Source organism: Pyrgilauda ruficollis, unplaced genomic scaffold (assembly GCF_017590135.1).
Source record: "Pyrgilauda ruficollis isolate IOZ18807 unplaced genomic scaffold, ASM1759013v1 scaffold10, whole genome shotgun sequence".
Lineage (NCBI taxonomy): Eukaryota > Metazoa > Chordata > Aves > Passeriformes > Passeridae > Pyrgilauda > Pyrgilauda ruficollis.
In genome coordinates, this window is record NW_024508101.1 from 4,499,707 (window position 1) to 4,522,283 (window position 22,577).

The 22,577-nt window shown below is 40.9% G+C and overlaps 1 protein-coding gene across 10 annotated transcripts in view; it reads right to left on the reverse strand.

The window, feature by feature from the left end:
• Window positions 1-22,577, reverse strand: part of MITF (melanocyte inducing transcription factor) — a 97,730-nt gene that overhangs the window by 7,064 nt on the left and 68,089 nt on the right. For 5 of the 10 annotated variants that reach the window (XM_041466042.1, XM_041466092.1, XM_041466100.1 and 2 more), the window contains exons 3-8: window positions 12,186-12,413; window positions 10,991-11,074; window positions 9,603-9,698; window positions 3,976-4,093; window positions 1,364-1,438; window positions 300-375 (exon numbers count right to left, since the gene is read on the reverse strand). In XM_041466042.1, coding sequence (XP_041321976.1) covers window positions 300-375; window positions 1,364-1,438; window positions 3,976-4,093; window positions 9,603-9,698; window positions 10,991-11,074; window positions 12,186-12,413 — 677 coding nt within the window. The remainder of the gene's footprint in view (window positions 1-299; window positions 376-1,363; window positions 1,439-3,975; window positions 4,094-9,602; window positions 9,699-10,990; window positions 11,075-12,185; window positions 12,414-22,577) is intronic. The other 5 variants (XM_041466049.1, XM_041466033.1, XM_041466078.1 and 2 more) reach the window with 3 other exon arrangements.

The window sequence follows — 22,577 nt, forward strand, 5'->3', positions numbered from 1 at the left end:
AAGGTTTCCCCTCCTCACAACTCTGGTAAGGCAGTCAGTCACCCCCAGCACCAAGCCCAGCTTTGAGACAAAAAGCATCTAATTAATACAAACACAAGCAGGTTCCAAAAGGGGAAAAATTAATCCCTCAAAAAAATCTTCAAAAAATATAATGGAACCTTTCAAGCACTTCTGCTGTCACAGAGTGCTGAGAGCAAGTAGAAAACAGGAGTTTTGGGGGTTTTTGTAACTTCTTGATCTCCCCTAGGATTTTTTTTACCTTCTCCCTCCCACAGTCTCCCTGGGCATGTTGTACTTACGGGTCATTTGACTTGGGTATCAAGGTGCCCAGTTCTTTTATACGATCATTAATATTAAATCTTCTTCTTCTTTCAACTTTAGGAAAAACAGCACAAATGTTGCAATTAATATTCACACTTAATCACAACTTATCAAGTGTTTTATCAAAGATTTCTTTAAGCACCACTGAAATGTTTGCCTGAAGCTTAAAATCCAGGGATAATTTATTCTGCTCTCCTACACATGGACACACTAAGACAGAAGTTCTGTCTATACTGTAAATTTTGGGACTGCAGAGTTTAACTGAGACTAAAAACCAGAATGACTGAGAAACAAGCATTTTCTGGGATAGGGATCACAGACAAATTCAGAGACAAATATTTAGATACTCAAGGAAACCCCAAGACAGAAATAGGGACAAAAGGCACAGTCTCTTTTTTCAAGCAGTCTTCCATGTGCAACACTCGGAGGATCCAAAAGTCAAATTTAAATACCAAATTTCCTGCATTACCTTTTCATGCTATGGAAAAGGCTTCTGAGTGGCTCAAGGCATGAAACAGTTCCTTTTTTCTACTACTATAAAGTATAAAAAGAAAAGTTATGGATCCTTTATTAAGTCATAAGATGCTCATTATTTTAAGACTTTTTTTTTCCAATTTGTAAATATGAGCTCCTTTCAAAGCTGAAATTTATAAAATTGCCATACTGAGGACCCATTTGTTGTTTAAAGCCACAAATTGACCAGACATCTAATTTTTTTTAAAAAATTAAAAAAGCAGAATTGTGCAAGGTGGATTTGTTAAAAGCAATTGGGTCACATGTTGAACCCAGCAATTCCACTGATAACAATCACTCGTTCACTTGGTTTATTGAAAATAAGTAAAAATAGAGTTACAATTTAGTAGTAGATTTAAGGACACATTTCACAAGAAATTGAGATATTTGATCTATGGGCATAACACAGTGATCTAGTGATTTATACTACGTGCAGTACCTCATCCAGATTTAAAACATTAGTATTTGAACATTTCATACCCAAAATCATTCCAAGAATTGGTGCAAAATGTGAGGAACCAAAACTTACTCAAGTTGTGATTGTCTTTCTTTTGCCTCTCCTTAGCCAATGCTCTCGCTTCCGACTCTGTAGGAAAAATACATGCTGTGCATGTGAATGAGGTAATTAGAATTAAAATAATTCAATCACAGCCTTCCAGCCTGTGAAATGCCTGCACAGGAAGCCTGATGGATATTTGTCACACCAATCATTACCCCCATTCCAAGGAGCAAGAAGGGCTTGAGGATGCCAAAACACAAGGCTGGTACTGAGCTTCACCTCTGCACCTGTGGAGCATCTCTTCCCACACTTCCCAGAGTGACTCCCTCGATGGGAATGTTTCCCACGGAGGCCCTGACTCAGCAAGGGATTTGAGGACAACAAGGTGCTGAAATCCAGCATACCTTCCACGTGTGCACACGTATCCCACGGGAGCTGAGCCAGAGGAACAGCATGCTCGGGGCACTGCTGCCTGCTCAGGATGTGACACAGGCAGGACTCACAGGCTCTGCTCACCCAAATTAAGGCTACATCCTTCTGTGGCACGTGCACACACACCACCACAGCACTCAAGGGATACCTTAAGTGACTTGTTAAGAATAGTGTATTTTCCAGCTATGCTAACTGTTTCTGTTAGATGAAGAAAAAAAAAAAAAGGTGAAAAATTCAACACCTTTCTTAGCAATAAAGCTGGAAAACAATGGTTCTTGATTTGGGAAAAGCAAAAAGGAAAGTCATGGCAGTCATGCTGCACAGAACTTGTCTCCTCAACTCAGACATGGCCTTCACCTTGCTCTACACACTTATTACCTATTTCTTATTATTCTATTATTATTGATATTATATTCTATAATAATAATTATTAACTTCAGCATACAATAGTTCAGGCAACGGCACAACTAAATTTCTTCTTTTCAGTTCTCATTTGGTCCTAAGCTTGTCAAGCAATTTCAAATATTTTATCTTTGCTCTACCCCTTTTCATTTTTTTAAAAGGATTAATTCATTAATCCTTGCCCCACTGCATTTGAATCCCCAAACCAGCAATCACTTTGCAGTTCCACAGTAAGTCAGTGAGGAGCAATGAGTGCATCACCTTTTATCACACGTTCCATTGTTAAAGAATCCCTCACTGTAGCCAGTAAGTTTCTTTCCTGTATTACTTTGTTTTGATCAGAAAAAGACCCACCTAAATGAATTCTGTGTACAGGTAAGTTTAGCATATAGACATTAAACTAATTTCAGTTCTGATTTGATATATTTGAGGTACTGAGGACTTCCATAAGACAACTTCACTCACAATTTTCCCTCTCTTTCTGCCTTCTTGGCCTGAAGCCTGACACAAAAGAAAAAGCCTGCAGAAAAATCCACCAGTCTGCACATCTAAGCTGGGCTGAGTTTGCAGCCTACAGCCCCTGGGACTTTCTATACTTGGGACAACAAAACTGCCTGTAATGCAGGACTTTGAGCAGCTCTCCTCCCTTCCCACCCTCCTCTTGCACAGTTCCATCTCTGTACAAGCTTTGCTTTTTTCCAGCAGCCACAAATCATTGTGTGCTCTGTGTGTCTTTTTTTTGGTGCTGAGTTCAAATTCTGTGCTGTCCTATAAATGCAAATATCTGCTGGCTCAGAGAGGTGGCATTTCCTCCTGGCCTATTAAAACTGCTCTGCTTAAACTAATTCCTGTCCAGAACCTGCTTTGCAACTGAGTCAGCCTGTGAGTTTTCACAACAGAAACCCAGAAAGATGACAGACAAAAAAGAAAGCAGGCCCCTACCCTACTGCATGGTCAGTGACTCTCTGCTGGGCTTAAGAACAGGCATTTCTGGGCATTAATATGATTTTGCCATCAGTTCTAGAGTGGAACTCCATTTGACAGCCTACAGACAACCATGCTTTGCATATGCACTCTATGTGTGGTTATATCCTTCCAAGTGAGCAGAAATAAAACATGCCTGTGAATATGAAACTTATTATTTGCTTCAAACTATCTTGCTCCTGTACACATGTGCTTGAGAAAAAGAGTTTTTTAGTGTCCCACTTCCCTGCCCCTGCCTCCCACAGCTTGTTCAGAGCACTGCTGCAGGAATTGGCATAAAACTTTAAAGAACACTTCATTTTCATCTTAATTTAGTGATACATATTCATGGATGATAGAATGGCTTGGGTAGGAAGGGACCTTAAAGATCATCAAATTCCAATCCCCCAAGTGCCTAATTTTACATTTTAAAGGATCTACATGTCCAGACTTCACATCATAACAGGCTATTTGTTCATTACTGCCCTCCCCTACTGAAGTAAAGCCCCAATGTGTATCATTCCTCGACATGAAACCCACAGAGACTCCAGATGTGAAGTTGTTAAAGTTTGGTGTTGATAGAGCAAACAGTAAGCCCAAACTAGTAAACAGCTCTGGAAAAGATGCATGGAAGCTTCCTGGAACACAAGACAGTGCAGGTGTGACTGTAACAATTAAGGACTTCATATGGACTTGTGACAGTGAACACACACGCACCCACCCATGAACACGGGCTGAAAGTAACTGCTCACCCATATATTCTTTCTCAGAACAGAAATTATGTCCAGTATCACCTGAATTCACATGATACTATTACTCTAAGGTGGTATTTTAGATGTATTTACCTGTGAGCTCCCTTTTTATATTAGGAAGATTAGCTGGACATGAGTTGCTGATGTTTAGTCCTGGAGGAGGCATGCTCTGGTTGCCATAAAGGTCAATCAAATTGCCAGACACAGGCAACTGGAAAAGATAAACAAGGAAAAGGATCATTTGGTTTGCCTTTATGAATGCCTTGGTACAGAAGAACAGAGTCAGGATGTGCTAAGTAATCTGTGTTCTTTTCCATGTGCAAACAGAGCCTGCAAGAAGGTCAGCAAAATCCACAGATATTCACAGGCATGAGGGATAAAATATCTACACTGGGAAAATTCTGCTCTCTCTCCTCAAAAGTATGCAGATTTAAAATATTAAGAGGTAATAGAAGAGGTAAATGCTGATGATATTGCTGCACTGTTGCTCCTTATTTTTCTCTAATACTATTACATCAATATCCCTTAAACTTCTCTCATATCTGAAAGAGCCTACAGAACTCTCCCAGAGAAACCCCCCACTTTTTCCAGGGATACGTGAGTGGAAGCACTTTGCAAGTTGTCACATGCTGGAAGAAGAACACTGTATTAATTAATCACATTTTTCATGTGATTTGAAAGCTACCTACACAGAAAACATTTCAGTTTACTTTGTTTTTCGCCTTACATAACAAAAATGCACACCAGTAGGAGGAAGATTATTTTTACAGTAAGTTTCCTCAATTACTTGTTCACTGTGCTGAATTTATTTAGGTATTTAAACAAGTAGATTTATACAGAAATAGGACAGTATTTCAACAAGTTCCATCAAAGCTATCCCTTTATATTGAAACATATTTAAAGAAGTTTGCAATTAACCTGAGTGGATTATTTTACCCATCTCTCATTTGGTTTTGAAAAGACAGGTATAAAACACTCAGGTATCTTATCTGAGTGGTAACACTAATCATCACTGCTGCAAAGAAAACCAATCCCTCCAAGACACTGATCCTGCAGAGATTAGAGTAGGTATTAACTTTACACCCATGTAAATAATGCTGGAGAATACAATGCAGTGAGTCACAGCCAGGACTATTAAACTCCTACTGATAGGCCTTGCCAGACTGGGACCTAAGAAAATTTCTCTGCCATATGGAAGCAGATTAAACAGGAGTGGATATGTAAAGTACCACCAGCTAGAAGCCATGCTGATGGTTGTTGAGAACAGATAATGGCCAACAACAAAACCAAAGTCCCCTGACTAGAACTTGAAGAGACAGAGGAATAAATGTAGCTGAATTCTCACTATGAGCTCAGCCTTACTTAAAAAGAAAAAAGAAAAAAAAAAAGGAATATCTAATAGTGCTGCTCAGGTCACAGCTGTGCTGGTTGTGACCTGCCCACATTAGTGCCAGGATGACCACTCAGTCTCACTGCTCTACAAGGCTGACCCTTGTGCCTTTGGGTCCCCCAAACACATCCCTGACACTGACACAGCAAGAGCGTCACACACCCTTCTGACTTGGATGTGCTTGAACTATTCATGCTCCTAAGCATGGGGAGAGCACAAAGACCTTGTTTGTAGCCCAAGGACTTGAAGTTCATAACCAGACATGTGAAATCTAATTAGGAACTTCAGGGAATTTAGAAATAAAAAAGAAGATTTTTTTGTTAGAAATCTCGAAAGTGGCATCTCAAAGCTTGGGTAAAGCAGCCAGGTTGTAATGAAATGTGGAGAACACCGAGCTGCTTTCCTTACTGCAACATGGACCCTGATTGTTACAACGGTTTGTGATTGGTTTTTTTTCCCCAAAGGAGTCAAACACTGAGCCAGATTTCCATGTCAATAAACAGGACCAGTGTGAGCAATGATCACAAAAGGGGACAGAGAAGACAGGCAGCAACTGCTGAACATGTGCATGGCTGCTAAAGCTGTCGACAGGAATGCTTTTCAGAGAAATTCACATTAGGGGGAGGGATATGTCAACAATCTCCACTTAAATCAGTGATCCATGAGCAAAGAGACTGATCAGTTCCTTTCTTTGACCACTTTCCCCAGCATCCAAACTCCACAGGCAAAAGCTTCAGTTTTAACATTTTCTTACACATGGTCCATGCTCAGTATGAGTCCCTGAGAGGCTTTTTCTCCAGGATGGCTGCAGGTCACATCTCTGGTCACATTTCACACATAACTTACACTACTAATTCCTTTCCAAAAACATAAAGCGCATGCAACACTCTGGGCCATTTCACACAAAATACCTGCAGCTAAAGATAAGTGAAAATTGAGGCACATCCTCAGTTCACAATTTTATAACAGCTGCCAGAGGAATAAAATCAGTTGACAAAGGTAAACACAATAATCATTAGTGCAGGGTTTAGGGAACTGGGAAAGGGCAGAGGACCCCTGTGCTGAGGGCATTGGCTTGAGATGCACAAGACAGCAGTGTGGTGAACACACAAAAGCAGCCACCAGACTTAAATGGGACAAAAAAAGCCCCAAAGAAGTTTATTATGAGCCCATTGCAGTGACACCTGAGTATTTATTTCAATTGTTTCTCATTTGAAGAAACTGGAAAAAAAATACACATTGTTGGCAAACATTTTGGCTCTAAGACAGTTGAGCCTTTCACCACCATCCTCAAGTACAAGAAAGGAAAATGTCAAAACTTCCACAGCCATTTCATAGGGAAGCTGGAATCTCAAACTTGAGAAAGACATGGAATTTTCTGGAGCTAAGGAAGCTCCTTCCCTGTCTTCTTCAAATTCTAGCATGTTTCCAACCTAAATATGGTTTTCCTTAGAGCTTTCTTAGCTATTTCTGGCTGAGAAGGAATTTAAATACAGCACCAGCCAGATCATCCACCTTTACTCTTCCAAAAAGTAAGTGAAGGAAGGGTGGCTTATGCCAGGTTTAGCATGTTATCTTCATTGAAACAGCATGGTTGAAAATGCTTCCACTAGGGAGATTTCATATTTCAAGGTCTTGGCATCACAAACTGCACAAACACCAAGTAAAACAAATTAAAATCTTCCTATCACTTTGCATCTGCTTCTTTTTTTTTTTTTCCCTAATAATGGCTTTTATATAACAGAAATTTGAAATATGGTAATTATGACTGCAGATTCATCATAGTGTACATTCATGGGAGTCTGAGGCTTTCATTTCTCCTCCACTACTCCAACAAAACAAGCACCCACATTCTGTCTAAAATCACTGAGACATCAGCTGTGTGACCAACAAGGCTGTTTCTAAGGTACCAGCACACACTGGATGGGTTCTGCACCCCAGCTTGTGCAGCCCACAATGTATTGTGATGTTCCCTGACCTACAAGCACAAGCTCAGCAGCAGCCCCTGTAAAAAAAACTCCTCTACTGTGGAGTTTAAATTCCAGAAGAAAGCCACATTTAGAAGCGGAGCTGTACCTATTCACAAAGCTTTCCACGCCAGGCTCTGGCTGGAGTTGATTAGCTGGATGAATTAATTGTTATCTCCACAAGAGCACTTTACACAGTACTCAGTAATTTAATTAGCAGGTGACATCTAGGCAGAAAACCTCTATAAACTAGTTACCATTTTGTGATACTTTCCACCACAGGTATTATTCCACTCTCACAAGCAGTTGACTGCAATGGGCCATTTTCAATTCAAGGTACTTGGAAACTCCCTTAGTTTGCCCTGCACAGAAATCTCTGATTTTGCTTATCAATTAAGTACTGTTACCAACTGTAACAAACTGGTCCTTTTGTTCTTTGTTGGTTATGGAACAACAACTGCCTTTGTCACAGACTCAGCACAGCTATTTATAGCTTGTGTCTCTTTAGAGACCATTTCCTCTCTTGATTTCTCCTACCTCGACTTAGCTCAGTCTGTAGGCATTAATTCTTTATTAACAAAATGTTGCATGTTTTAAGAGCTAAGTCCTGTCCCAAAAGAAAAGTGTCTGGCTTGGTTTTTTTCCCTAAACCAATTGTTGAGAAACATGGTTCAATTTCCATCTCTTCAGGACTGGTACTAGGCTGATTCAGAGACTGAAATATGCTTTTTTCCTCCAGTTATTTAAACTTATCAGTACAGAAGTCTTAATTTCACTGTTTCATATCCTTATTTTTCAGATTTCACCATACAGAGTGGGAAAATTCTGAAATTCCACAGTAAATGTGGATCAGGCAGTCTTTACAATGCCATGCAGTATGCACAGCAAAGCACAGGAGGGATGCAGACTACCCTAAATACTGACTACAGGGGTTCCTTGCACCAAAAGAGTGCAGAGTATCCTTCTATACCTGTCTGGAAGCAAAGAGCCACTCTGGGGTCCCTGTGAAATGAGAAAAGAAGAAAAGCATGAAGATAACCCTACTGAATTAATGTGTCCCAATCCAATGGAACTTCAGAGAAAAGACTCCAGAAGAACCTCATCCCTCAATGAAAAAAAAAAAAGATAAATTGAAAAAAAAATATTAACTGTTTGAAAGCTATCTTTTGTCAGCTTCTTGAGGTTTCCTCTCAAATTCCAGGACAGCTGCACTTTGCATGTCATCTTAGATTAAAGGAAAATTTATTCTCTGCAGCAGGACCGTGCAGCTCTTTGCCTGTGTGCTCAAAGGGCACCATTTAGAAAGGGAAGCTGGTGGGCCGCTTCCTGCGTCATCCACCACGTCTCTGAGAGGGCTGTGGGAATCTGTGGGAGCACAGGACCAGGTTAACATGACATCAGACAACTACTGTCAGCAAATGCAAACCTATGCCACAAAATCAATGCTCTGTGGTAAGCTGTAAATTTTGGCACCAGATGAAACAGAAACAGACGCCAGCACTGGCAGACGTCTACTCAGCCAGATCTAACAGCACGTAAGCCTAAGGCAAAAAATTCACTGGAGCTACCCTCCACAGAAGATCAAAATCAGATTATGCCAGAAGTATGATTATATTAATTCTCAAAGCAATGTGAACCAAACCAAAAGAGCCACTTGGAGGACACCTGTGCTTTCCCTCAGCGCTTTCTGCACCTCTGTGTTCTTGGCTTTTATCACAGGCTTCCCACGTCCCCTGCCTTGTTCAGTTTTCAAGCTTCTTTCTTCCTTCCCTTTTGTTTGTTTGGAAGATTGCTTTTTGAAATTTTTTTTTTTCCTCCTGCTAAATTCTGTAACATCTTTGCTGACGTCTAGCTGGGGACTTCTCCCCACCTGAAATCAGGCAGAGATAAAGCTGTGATGTTAGAGATAACAGAAAGTGTCTCTGGATAGGGATGCTAACACATGGCAGACCATTTCTTACTTGAATATGACAACATTCAGGAACCTGGGATGCCAGAGGTTCCTCCTTTTCTGAACTAAAGTATAAAGTCTATGACAATCTTCAATATCAGTGGGAATGAGCTACTCCTGGTAGCACAGTTTACTCCTCTGTTGCAATCCTCTCGCCACTAACTTGGAAATAAGAAAAGCAAAATTGCCCTTTGTATTTTCTTGACCTGACTCCAGCTTGTATTTTTAAATTCACATTTTTCATTGCAACTGTATCACCTTAAACTCTTCAAAGGAAATCTAATCTAATCCCTGTAGAACAATGTAATAACTACTTAATTGCAAGGAAGAAAAGTCCTGCTGCAGTTTTGCTTCCTCTCAAGGAAAACCAGTTAGACTTAACAGAGAAACCAGAAGGAAAGGACCATTGTACCGTGTTTGCCATTTGCAGGGCTGGGTCCACCAAGCCGAGGATTTCTTCATTATAACTGGACTCCAAGCTAATGATGTCGTCAATCACATCATCCATCTGCAGCAGAGAAGTGGACAAAGAGAAACAGAACAGTTATCAGGATCACAGGGACACAGGAGCCTGACAAAGCACTTCAGCCACACAGCAGAGGTGCCTGCGCAGCTGGGCAATCCCTCAGCTGTGACTCCTGCTGTCCAGGCAGGATACTCAGGTCATGGCAGGGCTGAGGATTCATGGTCCAACCCCCTCCTCCCACCAGCACCTGCTGCCCACGGACACACTGCTCCTCCTGCAGCAGAGGAGGAAGCTGCCTGTGGAATAAGTGACTCTAAGGACACGACTCCCTCTCCCCACTGCAGCACTGCTGCCTCCCCTCCATGAAATGGGACCAAAACCTGGGCACAGGCAGGAACACCAAGCCCTGGATACCTGCAGGGAAGGAGAGGGAGCCAAGATTTGCTGCTGGCCCCTGACAGCAGAATCCATTGGATTTGTGTCCCTCACACACCCTCCCAGGGGCAGCTCAGAGCTGATTTTAGGTGGCACAAAACACCTTCTTTCAGGGGCTGGGCTGGAAGGTTTCCTCCAGGCAGGAGGAAACAGCCCTTTACAGCATCCACACACATGCCCCAAACTGTCCAGCAAGATTGACTATTTCAGAACAGGACTATTTCCTTTTTGCTCACTACAAAAACAGAGCTTAAATGACAGAGATCTATAAAATCAATGCATAATGGTGATGATAAAAGTAGCAGTACATGGGATTTTTTTATCAGCTCCAGAAAGTGTGATCACAACAAATTACACTGACTGGAAGTGAGGGCAAGAAAGGAACTAACAGTTACAGCCCATACCCAAAGTCTTGTTACTGATTCTGGTAAGAAATAAAAATCTCTTAGTTTTAAGAAAAAGAATGAAAATATAAAAGGGTGATTACTGAGGATGAATTACCACAGATGGATTAAAGCCTTTAAAGCCTTCTCATATAATTTTTTAAAGCACAAGTGTGATCTCCAAAGAAATGTGGACTTAGAGATTATTAGGGCAAACCCACATCCATGCAGTCTTGGAAAATACAGTTAGAAAAGACTTCCTGATGCAAGACCTTAAATGGTTGATGTGCTCTTCTGCTGTGCATTACTGTGCTAGAACAGCATAAGCCCTTTCCAGGTATCTTCACATGCTTTTGACACAATGCTAACAAACAACATGCTGAATTGTACCTTAAATATATCTTATATTCAACTTCTTAAAGACACTGTGGGGTAAGTTTATTTTTCAACATAACATGAAAGAAACATGCTCTTTAGAAAAGGGACCTGTGCTCCACCTCCTGTGTCATCCAGTACCTGCATGCATGATGCTCGTGAGTGTGTATTCAGAGCCGGGCACTCACTCTCAACCCTGCTTTGCTCTTCAAATTTATAAAATCCCTGCAGATATAAAAAGAAAAAAAAAGAAAAGAAAAGAAAAAAAAAAAAAAAAGAAGAAGAAAAAGCAAAGCATGGATCTGAGTTCATGGCACAGTCTCAGTCCCAAAAAGAGCACGAATGAAATAGTGTCATGCACACATGTCCCCGATGACACAGCAAAGTGAAGCTGAAAATATCCTCAAGAAAAAAGTGTTTGGGTACAGCTGGGACAATAGGATGGAAACATCTCATTTTCATTTCTTTCAAAACTATGGAGCACAAGTATTACCCTTGCACGTGCAAAATATGTCCTGTAATAACTGTTTCTCCAAGCTGTGTAACATTTTGCTCATGGAACGCGTCTGTACTGAAAATCTGGCACAAAAGCTTGAAGAGGGAATGAGGGGACAAGAGGAACTCTACAATTGCCTCCTGCTTTTCATGTTACAAAAATTCTGACATGAGTCTTATATTTGTCAATATCTTCCCAACCATTTTGCTTTGGAGCCTGAGCACACATAACATCTAACTCAGATATGCCAATAAAGATTAAGACAAGGTTGCAAAGGACTTCTAGACATAGGCTATTGAAGTCTTATATTTGCAGCACTGGAACAGCAATCAGTAACATTTTAGGGCATATTACTGGGATAATCTGGCCTTCCAGCTACACAGGAGACTTGCTCATATTTTACCATAAAAATACCTAAAATATCTCAAAATAGCTTTGTGTTTTTTCAGTTATTTTTGCTATGCTCTTTGCACTTTCTAGATGAACAAGCCATAAATAACATTATTCCAGAAAGCTACAGCTTACAATACTGCTTTGTATTCTCCAAAGGTCAATTATTCACTGTGTGCATCAAGCAACAGGGAGGGGAACAAGAAAAGTAGTTTCAATAAGTATAAACTAGCTAAAATAGTTCAAACAAGAGGAAGCTAGAGGGACATGGGCTTTTTGCCAAAAATATCTATTAATCAGGCAGACACAGAGATAGCAGCTACATTTTCACTACGAACAGAAAAAGACAAACAGAACACCTTAACAGTGAGCAAGTATGGTTTTAAAACAACTTAATTAAAGCAGATGACAGCTCTGTTTTAATGACAACACAAACAGGAGAGCTCTTACCTCTTTCTCACAGTTGGAGTTGAGGGTGAGCATAGCCATGGGGCTGTTGGGCGCGCTGCTCCCCGTCCCAGGTGGCATGACATGATCCCCAGGCTGGTTTGGACATGGCAAGCTCAGGGCTTGGTTGGCATGTTTATTTGCTAGAGTGGTAGAGAGGTACTGCTTTACCTGCTGCCGCTGGGCCTGCTGAATGTGGTACTTGGTTGGATTCTCAAGGTGAGTCTGCACCTGTACGACACAATTTGAAAAGGATAAAAGGGTTTTATTGTTTTACAATGTCACTGCAGGTGCTGTGGATCTGAGCTATAGATTTGTGACATAAGGACAAACCTGTACAGCTCCAAGGATGTCCACAGTGCTTCACTAACTCGCATTTGGGGCAAGAAATCAGTTTACAATTTGGTCTTTCAACAGCTGACCTACTATCAGTACACCAAGAAGTTCCAGCTATTTTTCTACAACATGAGATTTCTCACTTAAGACCAACGCTTGGGTTTTCAGTTGATACAGACACTCCAGAACAGTCAGTTCTGAGTTCAGACCTTCAGCTATGCGACACTTAGTTTTCACTAAAATATGGAGAAATGACTTGTACCACAGGACTCATTTTACTTGTTAGTAGCTAACAATTAAAATCAAGAAGTATGGATTTCTATCCTTAATCCAGTATCAAATAACAGAGATATAAAAGGTCTGTTATTGGTTGTTTAGGTTTTGAATGTTTGGGTTTTTTTTAAATTAATACCTTGGTTAAAATACAAAAGAAACAAAGGCACCTTTTTCTGCCTACAGATTACTTATACCTCAGATATACAGCCTAAATCATATACAAATAAGACAGGCTGTTTATAAACACATCATGCAAATAAGATGCAAGAAAAGAAGTGTTTCAGTTCAGATCAATCACTGTCGTCAGCAGCAGCTATTTTTGTATTTGAGATAAGCTTCTCCGTACTTAGGATTTTTTTACATACAAAATATGAAAATCCTCATACTGAACAACTGCTGCACACTCTAAATAAGCAAGAGAAGAAAGGCCATTTTTTTTCCCATGAAAATTTTCCGACATATCTTGGAAACTCTTTGTCACCTTTCATTGATCATTAACGTTATTATCGAAAGCTAGAAATCAACCCAAAATATGGCAACAATCTGAAAAGTTATTTTGCTTTAAAATAATTACATTAAAGTGACTTTTGCTGTTATAAGTGACCATGCATGCCCCCCACTTCTTGGAATGAAAGAAATTAAATAAAGCACCCAAGACACCAGAGGAAAAGAGTTTCCTGTACACTGTACACCTTCATAGGAACAGGTTTTAAAATAAGTCTCCAATAACAACTCACCTGATAATGGTTATACTCAAGCATTTCCAGCATGCTACCTAGAGGTTGCAAGAGAAGCAACTGCAGTATCCTTTGTCTATGCTACTCCAGTTTGAGGGATCCACATATGGAAGCACAACAAACCCCAGAAGAGCAGAAGAAACTTCATGGCCACTGCTCAGACTTTTAGTAACCTATGCTAATTAGCCATGCAAGTGGACAAACAAACAGTTCACACAAGGCCTCTTCTTGGAAGTTATGCAAGTTTAAGTTAAGCTCTAAGTATTGGTATTTTTTTTCCCCTGGCTTTGATGTCATGCTTTTTCATAAACATAAAAGGACCTTTTAAGTGATGGGCTATCAAAGTCAGATTGACAGTTCGCTCAAGGCTAATTCGCTATTCAGCTTTCGTTCCAGTCGTACTAACACACAATGGTAGTTTTCTTTAGCAGTAAGGTTAAAAGTTTTTAAGTACAGAGTAAGAAATAACTGAATAAATGCCCTATGAGCCTAACACATATTCCCTGGCAGTGGGTGCCCTGGATAAACCCACAGGGTTCTGCAGTCCGGTCCTCAGCCTCCCAGCGCAACCCAGGACCTGCAGCGGAACGTGAAGCACTTGAAAAAGCTCTACCTCATCCTCAGCTTCCCTGGTGCTTCAAAGCCATTGATCCTGTCTCTATGTATAACTGCAAGACGTTTTCCTATTCAGGAATGGCTGACAAAGGGCTAATGCATGCTCCAACTGCACTTATCTGCATTTGGGCACACCTTCCAGAACTTGTTTTTTCTTTCTATCCAGCTCCTTGAAAAAGTCTGTACTCAAACACATAAAAACTGCCCAACTGGCATTATTTTCTGAAGTCTGAGCTTACAGGGAAGCACAATAAGATAGCATTTCTAAAAGTTTAATCTGCTTTATTGCACTGTATCAACAAACAACACTGTGCTGTGATAAGCACAGCACTTTGTCAGTTCCAAACTGCATTATCAATTTTCCTATCATCAGTGCTAGGAGCTACACTATCCAGGTAAGTCTATTTTTCACTAAATTTTCATCTTCCAAGAAGATGAAGTTGTCAGTAAACAAGTGGTTTTTGTAACCCTTCTCTTTGAATATGTTATTTTGAAACCAATCCCTAACTGCCTGACAGAATCTGCACATTCCTTTTCCTCCGCAGGCATCAGGTACCTCTGCTGCTCTCCATCCCAGAATGGAGCAAAGTCTCTCCTCTGTGCCCACTGCCTGTCCACCCTTCACACTCCCAGGAGAGAGACCAGCAAAGTTCCAAGATCTACATCTCAACCCTGTATCATCAAATACTACATTATTTATAATATATACCAACACATTTAACTGAATCTACTACACGTCACGTTTTGAAACACACACTGCCTAACTGACAGGGTTTTTGTTGGTGAAGCACAGACTTATTTCACAAGAACATACCCTCCCTGTGATTCTGTTGTGCTAGTCTACATTAAAATATTTTATTTTGCTACTCAGTTATTAATATTTTTTTAATGGACTGCGCTGCCCTCAGCATGCCAGGGAAGACAAATTCTGAGTTCATGTGTCACAAGCTCACACAAGTTTAGTAATGAACCAAAGAACACAGAGAACTGCCTTTTCTGTCACTAACCTGCTCCAAAATGACACAAAGAAGACTTTGATTCTCTGTTTTGTCACTGGCTGCTCTCTTGAGTTTCGTTAGGAGTTCCATCATGGATATCTGGTGGGGACTATCCTGCTGTTTGTTCAGAATTTGTCTTTGGCCTAGAGCATCCTATTCTGCAGATTCTACATCAAAGACAACCATCTTGGGCAAACTTCCCAAGATGCCTCAGAGTCACTACATAGATAAGTCATAAAGCACTCTTCCTTTCTGACAAAATATCTCATGAGCAAAGAGCTGCAAAAAAACCCCCATAAACCCTACAATGAAATTCCACTACCCTGAACTTGAAACCGTGAATAAAAGCTTTGACTTAAGATCTAATTTTGGTTCTCGGCCCCTTCTAGCACTTTGGGTGAAGAATAGTTCCTGTTGTTCATCCAAATTCATGAGACACAAAGTGCAAGATGACAAATTATTGGTTTGGATACACTTCCTAAGAAATGTGACTGAATAAGGACATGAAAGGAAAAATAAATCCATTTGAAACCAAATCCTGTGGCTCTCCAACCCTCTATCTCCAGCAATCTCAACCAAAGTTTTGCTGTACTGTTACTCAATTGAGTAGAACATTGGGTTTTGGGCATTTTGGTATTGACAAATAAGAAGTAATGTAAGAATTATTATCATCTGCAGAGCTACAGAAATGAGCTAAGACAAGATGGCAAAAAAGATAAATTTATCACAGCATAGTAACACAAGAATTTGGCTGCAAGAGCAAAACACTGTGCCTTAGAAGTAGAGCCCCAAAACTGGTTCAGTTCCAGAAGAGTCTTCAATGCCAGCTCAGCAGCATCTCCACTTCTCCATGGGCTGGCCCCAGCATCAGGCACTCCTGCACTGAGTCTCTCTGTCAGCCACTCAAGCTCCATCTGCTCTTGCCATGCTGACATTGAGGAGGATCTCTTTTCTTCAGATGAAGCAAAGAGAAAGGCAGCAGAAAGAAAACTTGACTGCAGCCATGTTCCTACAAGGCTGAGCTGGGCTAGAAAAGTGTTGCATGGAGCCACCCTGATTACTCAGCACTCATCCCTCACACTTTGAAATACCCTGGAGAACAACATTATCTGAAGCAGGGGAAAGGCTTTCTCATACCTTCACTCATCTTGAAATCTGACTGCTAATTCCAGTGCATACATCTAGTTCAAGTATCTGAATAGCTGCTTATTTTCTTCCACATCATGGAAAGAACAGTAATAATCCATATAAATAGAGCAGATTTCTCAGCCCTTGGGTCTGGTTATCAATCAAACAAACATTTAATCAATGACTTTCACTAGCTTTAAGCACACACACCATATCAGTGGGAATTTTAGGTGAATGTCAGATGACATTCTGCAAAATCCACATTATATTACACATAAATGACAGAACCTCTGAGTAGACCCACACACTTCCTTCAGTTTCCAAAAGTAAAAATATTTCCTGTTAAGTGATCAAGGACTCAGGAATTTAAACACAAAGCATAGCTGTGTGCTTAAGCACAAAGCACATGGCTCAAGTGGTTCCTCTGCATGAAGCCAACACAAACAACTGAAACAATACTGCTGATACTTGCTCCTTCTGTCGAGTCTTGCTGGGAATCACTCAGATTTAATTTACTAATGACTTGCTAATGATGGCAAGAACTTGGAACAGCACTGCAGTAACCAAATTCCTTCTGGAGAGGCACCCAGGAGAGCTCACTCTTGGGCAGGCACAGGCCAGGGCAGCCTAATGGCTTGGCAAATGTGTTTTGCACAGAGTAATCCAGAAATTAAATGGCTAACAGTAAAAACTAACGGGGACGTACACCAGAATAAAAATATTTAATGAACTGTGGCATTACTACCACTCGTCCTCTAGGAAAGCTTCAAGGTCATAGAATCATAGAAATATTTAGTTGGAAAAGATCTTCAAAACTGTCAAGTTCAACCACAGCTGGGAGTCAATTAATTTCTGTAGGCTCAAGATTTGAGTCTCTGGTAGATCTGGATGAAGGTAACCAGGCTCAGGTAATTGGTCTGGGTTACTTATACTCTTCTGAATTTGTCCTTGCACAGCTTTGATTTCTTTGCAATGGGTAAATTCTGTAAGCAAGCACAAACCCAGAAGGTCTTGTGCTGAATATTTCTTGAAGGTGGAACACCAAGAATTGCTTTTCCCATTGCAGTTACTACTTCAGATCACATCATCTACTTGTCTCATCTCCAAGTACTGCTGCTTCCAAAGCAAAGCTGAAGATGCCCCAAAATCATCTGTTGGTGCAATACAAGTGACCAAAGGCCATTACAATGCCAGCAGCTCCAGGCTGCCCCACTGTTCTGGCCACCACGAGCTGGGAAGGAGCATATTCCTGTTCCCAAAACCACACAGAAGTTTTTTCTCACCAAAAACATCCCTTAAGCTTCCTGTGACAGTAAAGCTGAAGCACTCAATGCTTTATTTAAGCAGGGACATACCAGAGATGTTCAGAGGACAGTGAACCAAGGGGAAGGAAGACTCTTCTCCCCACCCCACTCCCCTCCCCCCCCTTTTTTTTCCCCTTTTTTAATTAAAAAGACCATTTGTTTCAAGCAAATTGCCTTAGGACTTACAGTTTACAATTACAAGTAAAATACTTTTAGGTCAGTTTTCTCAGTTCAATAGAACTTTTTGTTGCCTAGACAGATAAATGTCATGGGATTTTTAAGAAAGGTTAAAATTCTGTGTCATTTAACAATTAATGGTACCCAAAGAAAAACGATACAAAACCACATCCACTGATGTGTTCTGCAGGGGCTCCAGGCTTCAGCTCTGTCCACTGCACAACCACGCCTGTTAACCATGCTAGTCCTGGGCTTCAAAGCTGCTTCAACCCATCATTTCCAAGTATAAAGACCCAACAACAGCAGGAACAAGCTATTTTCTAGGACTTTGAATAAAAACAGAGAGCTGTATAAATAAGTGTCTGTTCTTTGCTGCTAGGGAAAAAAAAATGAGGAGAATGATATCTGAGAAAGATAATCAATTAGTGCCACTCAAAGTAAGAGTGATTTATCGTCCTTAAGTTTTGCAGTACAGGTTCAAGATTCTGTTAATCTGTAAAATCATGTTCACCATAGGTTGGTCACTAAGTCTGACAATCTTCAAGACCATAACACCCCTTCAATTAACTTCATTAATTATTGATCATGGGACTGCAATGCCAGGAAGGACCCTCCTACCATGAAACGTGGAGCAATCCAAATAGCCAGACAATGGTTTAACTCATCCTCAAAGACATCGTCTCACATGCTGCATTCAAACATTAAAAAACAACATCACATTTCCCCCCCTACAGACGTCAGTGGCCTGAAGTAGCTCCACATGAGAAGTTCAGTCCTCTTGCTTGCTGAGACCTCCCCAGTCCTCCAAGATGGAACAGTCACCTCATTTTACAATGTCATCAAAATTAAGTTGATTGGGTTGTGATTCCCCATAGGGTCAACTGTGAATTTAGTAATAGATAAATCTTTTCAGTAACTTCTCCAGCTGCCATTCTCCCCTTAATGCCAAATTTTCTAAAGGACATTTGCACCCCTTTCCTTTAGCTCATTACCCAGGAAAAATGGCCAGAACAACACCGACCAAAAAGCACAAGAGCAAGAAAAAGATGAAAAGTAACTTGTACTGACTGGGGAATGACAACCATGGTGAGCTGATTCCATCATTTCACCTTAGGACACAGCAAACACAAGGAAACAACATCAGTTAGCAAACAAAACTCTCTGGTTACCTAATTCACCCCAAACCCCTCTGAACTTGAAAACCAAAGCAGATAGTTATAACCAAAGTTATTTAAGATCTGGCATCATGATTGCAGTCTAAGTAAGTGAATCCAACACTCATCTTCAAGCACGAAGTTATGAAAAAGAAAGGGCACATTGTACAGAATTATCATCATTTACACAACCAGGGATTGTTTAGTCCATCACCAAAAATTCCTCTGCATAATGTGACTTTTCATCCAAGGGAAAGACACGAAGCAAACAAGAGTAAAATTTTTGTAGATTAATATTTAAAAACTGTGCTTTAGCTATAGAAGCACATGACAATGGTACCTAAGGAAATTAAAGAGAGTTTAGGCAAATGTACTCATGGAGATAGGAACTGATGTAATTTGCAAGTTAGTGGCCTGCTGGCTGCCATTCTACAAATGTGGCTTTCAGTCAGAATTAGGTCCTTTGAAGTCCTGCTACTTTTCTGTTAGGAAACCAACATTTCAGCTGTTTACTTCCCAACACACACGCCATAAATTTTTATTTTATACAGTTTCTGAGAAGATACCAAAAAACACTGCAAGATTTTAGGACAGACAAGCAACTGACTCCATAAAATGTCAGGCACAAATATTTTGCAATGATTTTACCTACCCCAGGTACTCCAGAGAGTAAATATTTTGACTTCACAGGCAACAACAGCAGCCACACAACTACACCTGACACACAAGTTTGAGTTATGGTACTACCACAGTGAAAAGCTTAATTCAAGCACCACATATTTAGGTCCACTTCTGCCACCCTTCTCTCTCAGAAGGAAGCTGAGCAGCACTTGCATCAGCACTAGAGGGTTTGAGACTACTCACAGTAGGACACTGATGACTCCTCCTCACAGGAGTTGTCAAAGATAGACATAAAGTTGCTTCCAAAATCTCTTGCAAGACTTGGCATGGAGACGTGAATTCAAGAGGGAGCACAGTCACAGGACTACAGATATTTCAGCTGCCTGAAAGCCCAGAACCAGTTCAGGCAGATGGTCTGAAGCCACCTATTCTGCCAGCTTCCCCTTGCAAAGCCTTCCACAGCCTGAGCACAATCCCCCACCCTTGCTACAGCCCAAGCAGCACCAACACAAGATTTACCAGAGCACTCTAACACAGATCACTACTGGCTTGAAAGAGTCACGTTAGAGGAGTAAAAGAATTTGTCCAACCTTATCTTCCTTCAGGGGCTGCCAAGCACGGCGTTGGCCAGGCCAGCTGAGTGGCAGTCACGTCCTGGCAGCCTGGACAGGTCAGTGACATTTCCCAGGGGTGACTGACCCTGGCACTGCTCCAGCCCACAGTAACCCCTGCTAGACCTGAGGGACAGAGCATGGGAGCTCCCAGGTCTCCAGTGCCTGTAAGACAGCTGCAAAAATGGGTGTTTTAATGACTTCACTGCATTTTCCATGGCAGGGAAGAGGTGTAGAACGCCCATCCTCTGCCCGGAAGGCCAGGTCAGAGTGCTGCTTAAATCATCTCAACCTTCACATGTGCATAGGATTTGGAGATTTTGGGTGTATTTCTCAAGCCCAAACCCAAGAAAGCATGCACTCTGCTATAAAAAAGGAGGATAATGAGTTTTCCCTCAGCTCCTGAGAAGCCCTGAGTATGCAGCTTCCACAAGGGAGAAGAGGCAGCCTTCTCCACACCTGGTTTTGCTCAGGTTGCTCATCCATCACTCATTTGTCAAATGTGAAGAACACAAATGGGGCTGGGTAAAAATAATGGCATCTTTTGTACAAAATGAATAATGGCGAAAATTGAAACCAGCTGTATAAAAGATGCTGCATAAAAAGTAACCAGACCTAACCTTAAAACAGCAGGAGAGACAGAACATGCTGACTTTTAAATAAAACTCCTTATTATCAACTTCCTAAAGATGCAGAGTTACCCATGTGCAGAATGGCACAGGTTGTTTGCTTGTCCAGGCTTTAAGAAATAAAATTCAAGTAGCTTCAAAATTTTAATGCAGTAAATCTACTTTGCCCTTGCATGATCTTCTCTTAATGTGCCATGCAATACAAAGGTGAAAATTAACTTAGAATTGGCTATTTTGCCCAAATCATGAATAAAAAGTGTAAGAGTGGGAAAAGCACCCAACCTGTTGCTTTCATAGATCTTAAAACCTGATACCCTCAAACCTGGTCTCATTTGTCACTATAAGGTTTGTGAAGGGCTGCTCAAATATATAGCACATGGACACACACCTGTGCCAAGATAACTTCCACTGTTGAGGAGTGTAATTGTTGGCATTTTGGGGCTAAGCAAGAAGAGAGTTTGATTTACAAGTCTTTCATATCCACAGCATTAGCCTGCGAGAATGAATTGGTGTTCAGAATATTGCCTGTGGGCTACTGAAGTATTTATTTACAAAACTTCAACATTCAGTACTGAAACACAAGAGACGTAAAGATGGCACCAGATCAAAATCTATCAAACACCCAAATGCCACACACAGAAACAGTTGTATCCTTCTCTTTTTTAAATAAAAGCCATTTGTAAACTCAAATGCAACTCTTGGGTTATCACAGAGAAAGATCTCCTCTTTTTGGGGGCACACTGTACATCAGCAGGACGTCACAGAATAGTTCGGGTTGGAGGGACCTTTAAAGGTCATCAAGCCCAACCTCCACATCTTGTCGCTTACTTGTCCAAAGACATCCACACTTCTGACCTACTTGTCTGGAAAAGATCAAGTGAAAGACTGCTCCATTCATTGTTCACATAATTCCACAGGACATGTTGGGTTGCTCTCAAGGTCGCTTACACAGCACATACCAAGAGCATGCCACCAATCATGACCCCAGTGTGAAAATACAAACACACCAAAACCCAAACAGTGCTTGCTGGAACAGCTTTCGACATCAACTGGAAAGTCTTCCTACCAAAACATGCAAAGAAGCATCCCAAAATATGACTGAAAATAATTCTGAAAGGACCATTTATTTTAACAAAGCACTTGGCAACACACTGGCTGAAAGCACAAAGGCCACTGCTCCTGGAACATACCTGTTTGGAAGGAATCTACTTTACAGCAAACACACAGAGACAGCAGAAAAAGCAAGAGAATGAAGATGGTGTTAATTCAAACCAGTTTTATACTGTAACATGCCCTGAGCTTCTACATGTTACAGCTAATAAAGAATCAGAAGGACTTAGCTGGGCTCTATACCACTTTGCCTACAGCTGATGATGTCTCATGTCAGCCCCAATATGGAAGGCTCAAATAAGCAGAAGAATAAAGCACTCCGGATACATTCATTTTATTCACACCACTAATATGATCATTAGACACAGCCTAAAATAATAATAAATCACTGACTTCACTTACATGAAGGAAATGCAAGCTGGCTTACCACTGAACTCCTTGATTTTTATCCTTCTGCTCAACGAGCTGTGCTGTTATTTATTACTGTATTAAAACCTACTGAGTTATAATAAAAGAGTTTCAGTCCCTCAGAGTGCTTGATCATCATGTTTGCTAAGGTAAGATAATCCAAGTCACCTTCATGCAAACCCAGCTGGCTTTGATCTGAAGTATTCTGCTAAATACCAAAAACAGGGATTTTTTTGAGGACTTTAGCAAGCCACAAAGGTGGGTCACCCCTTGTGTGGAGTAGCATGACAC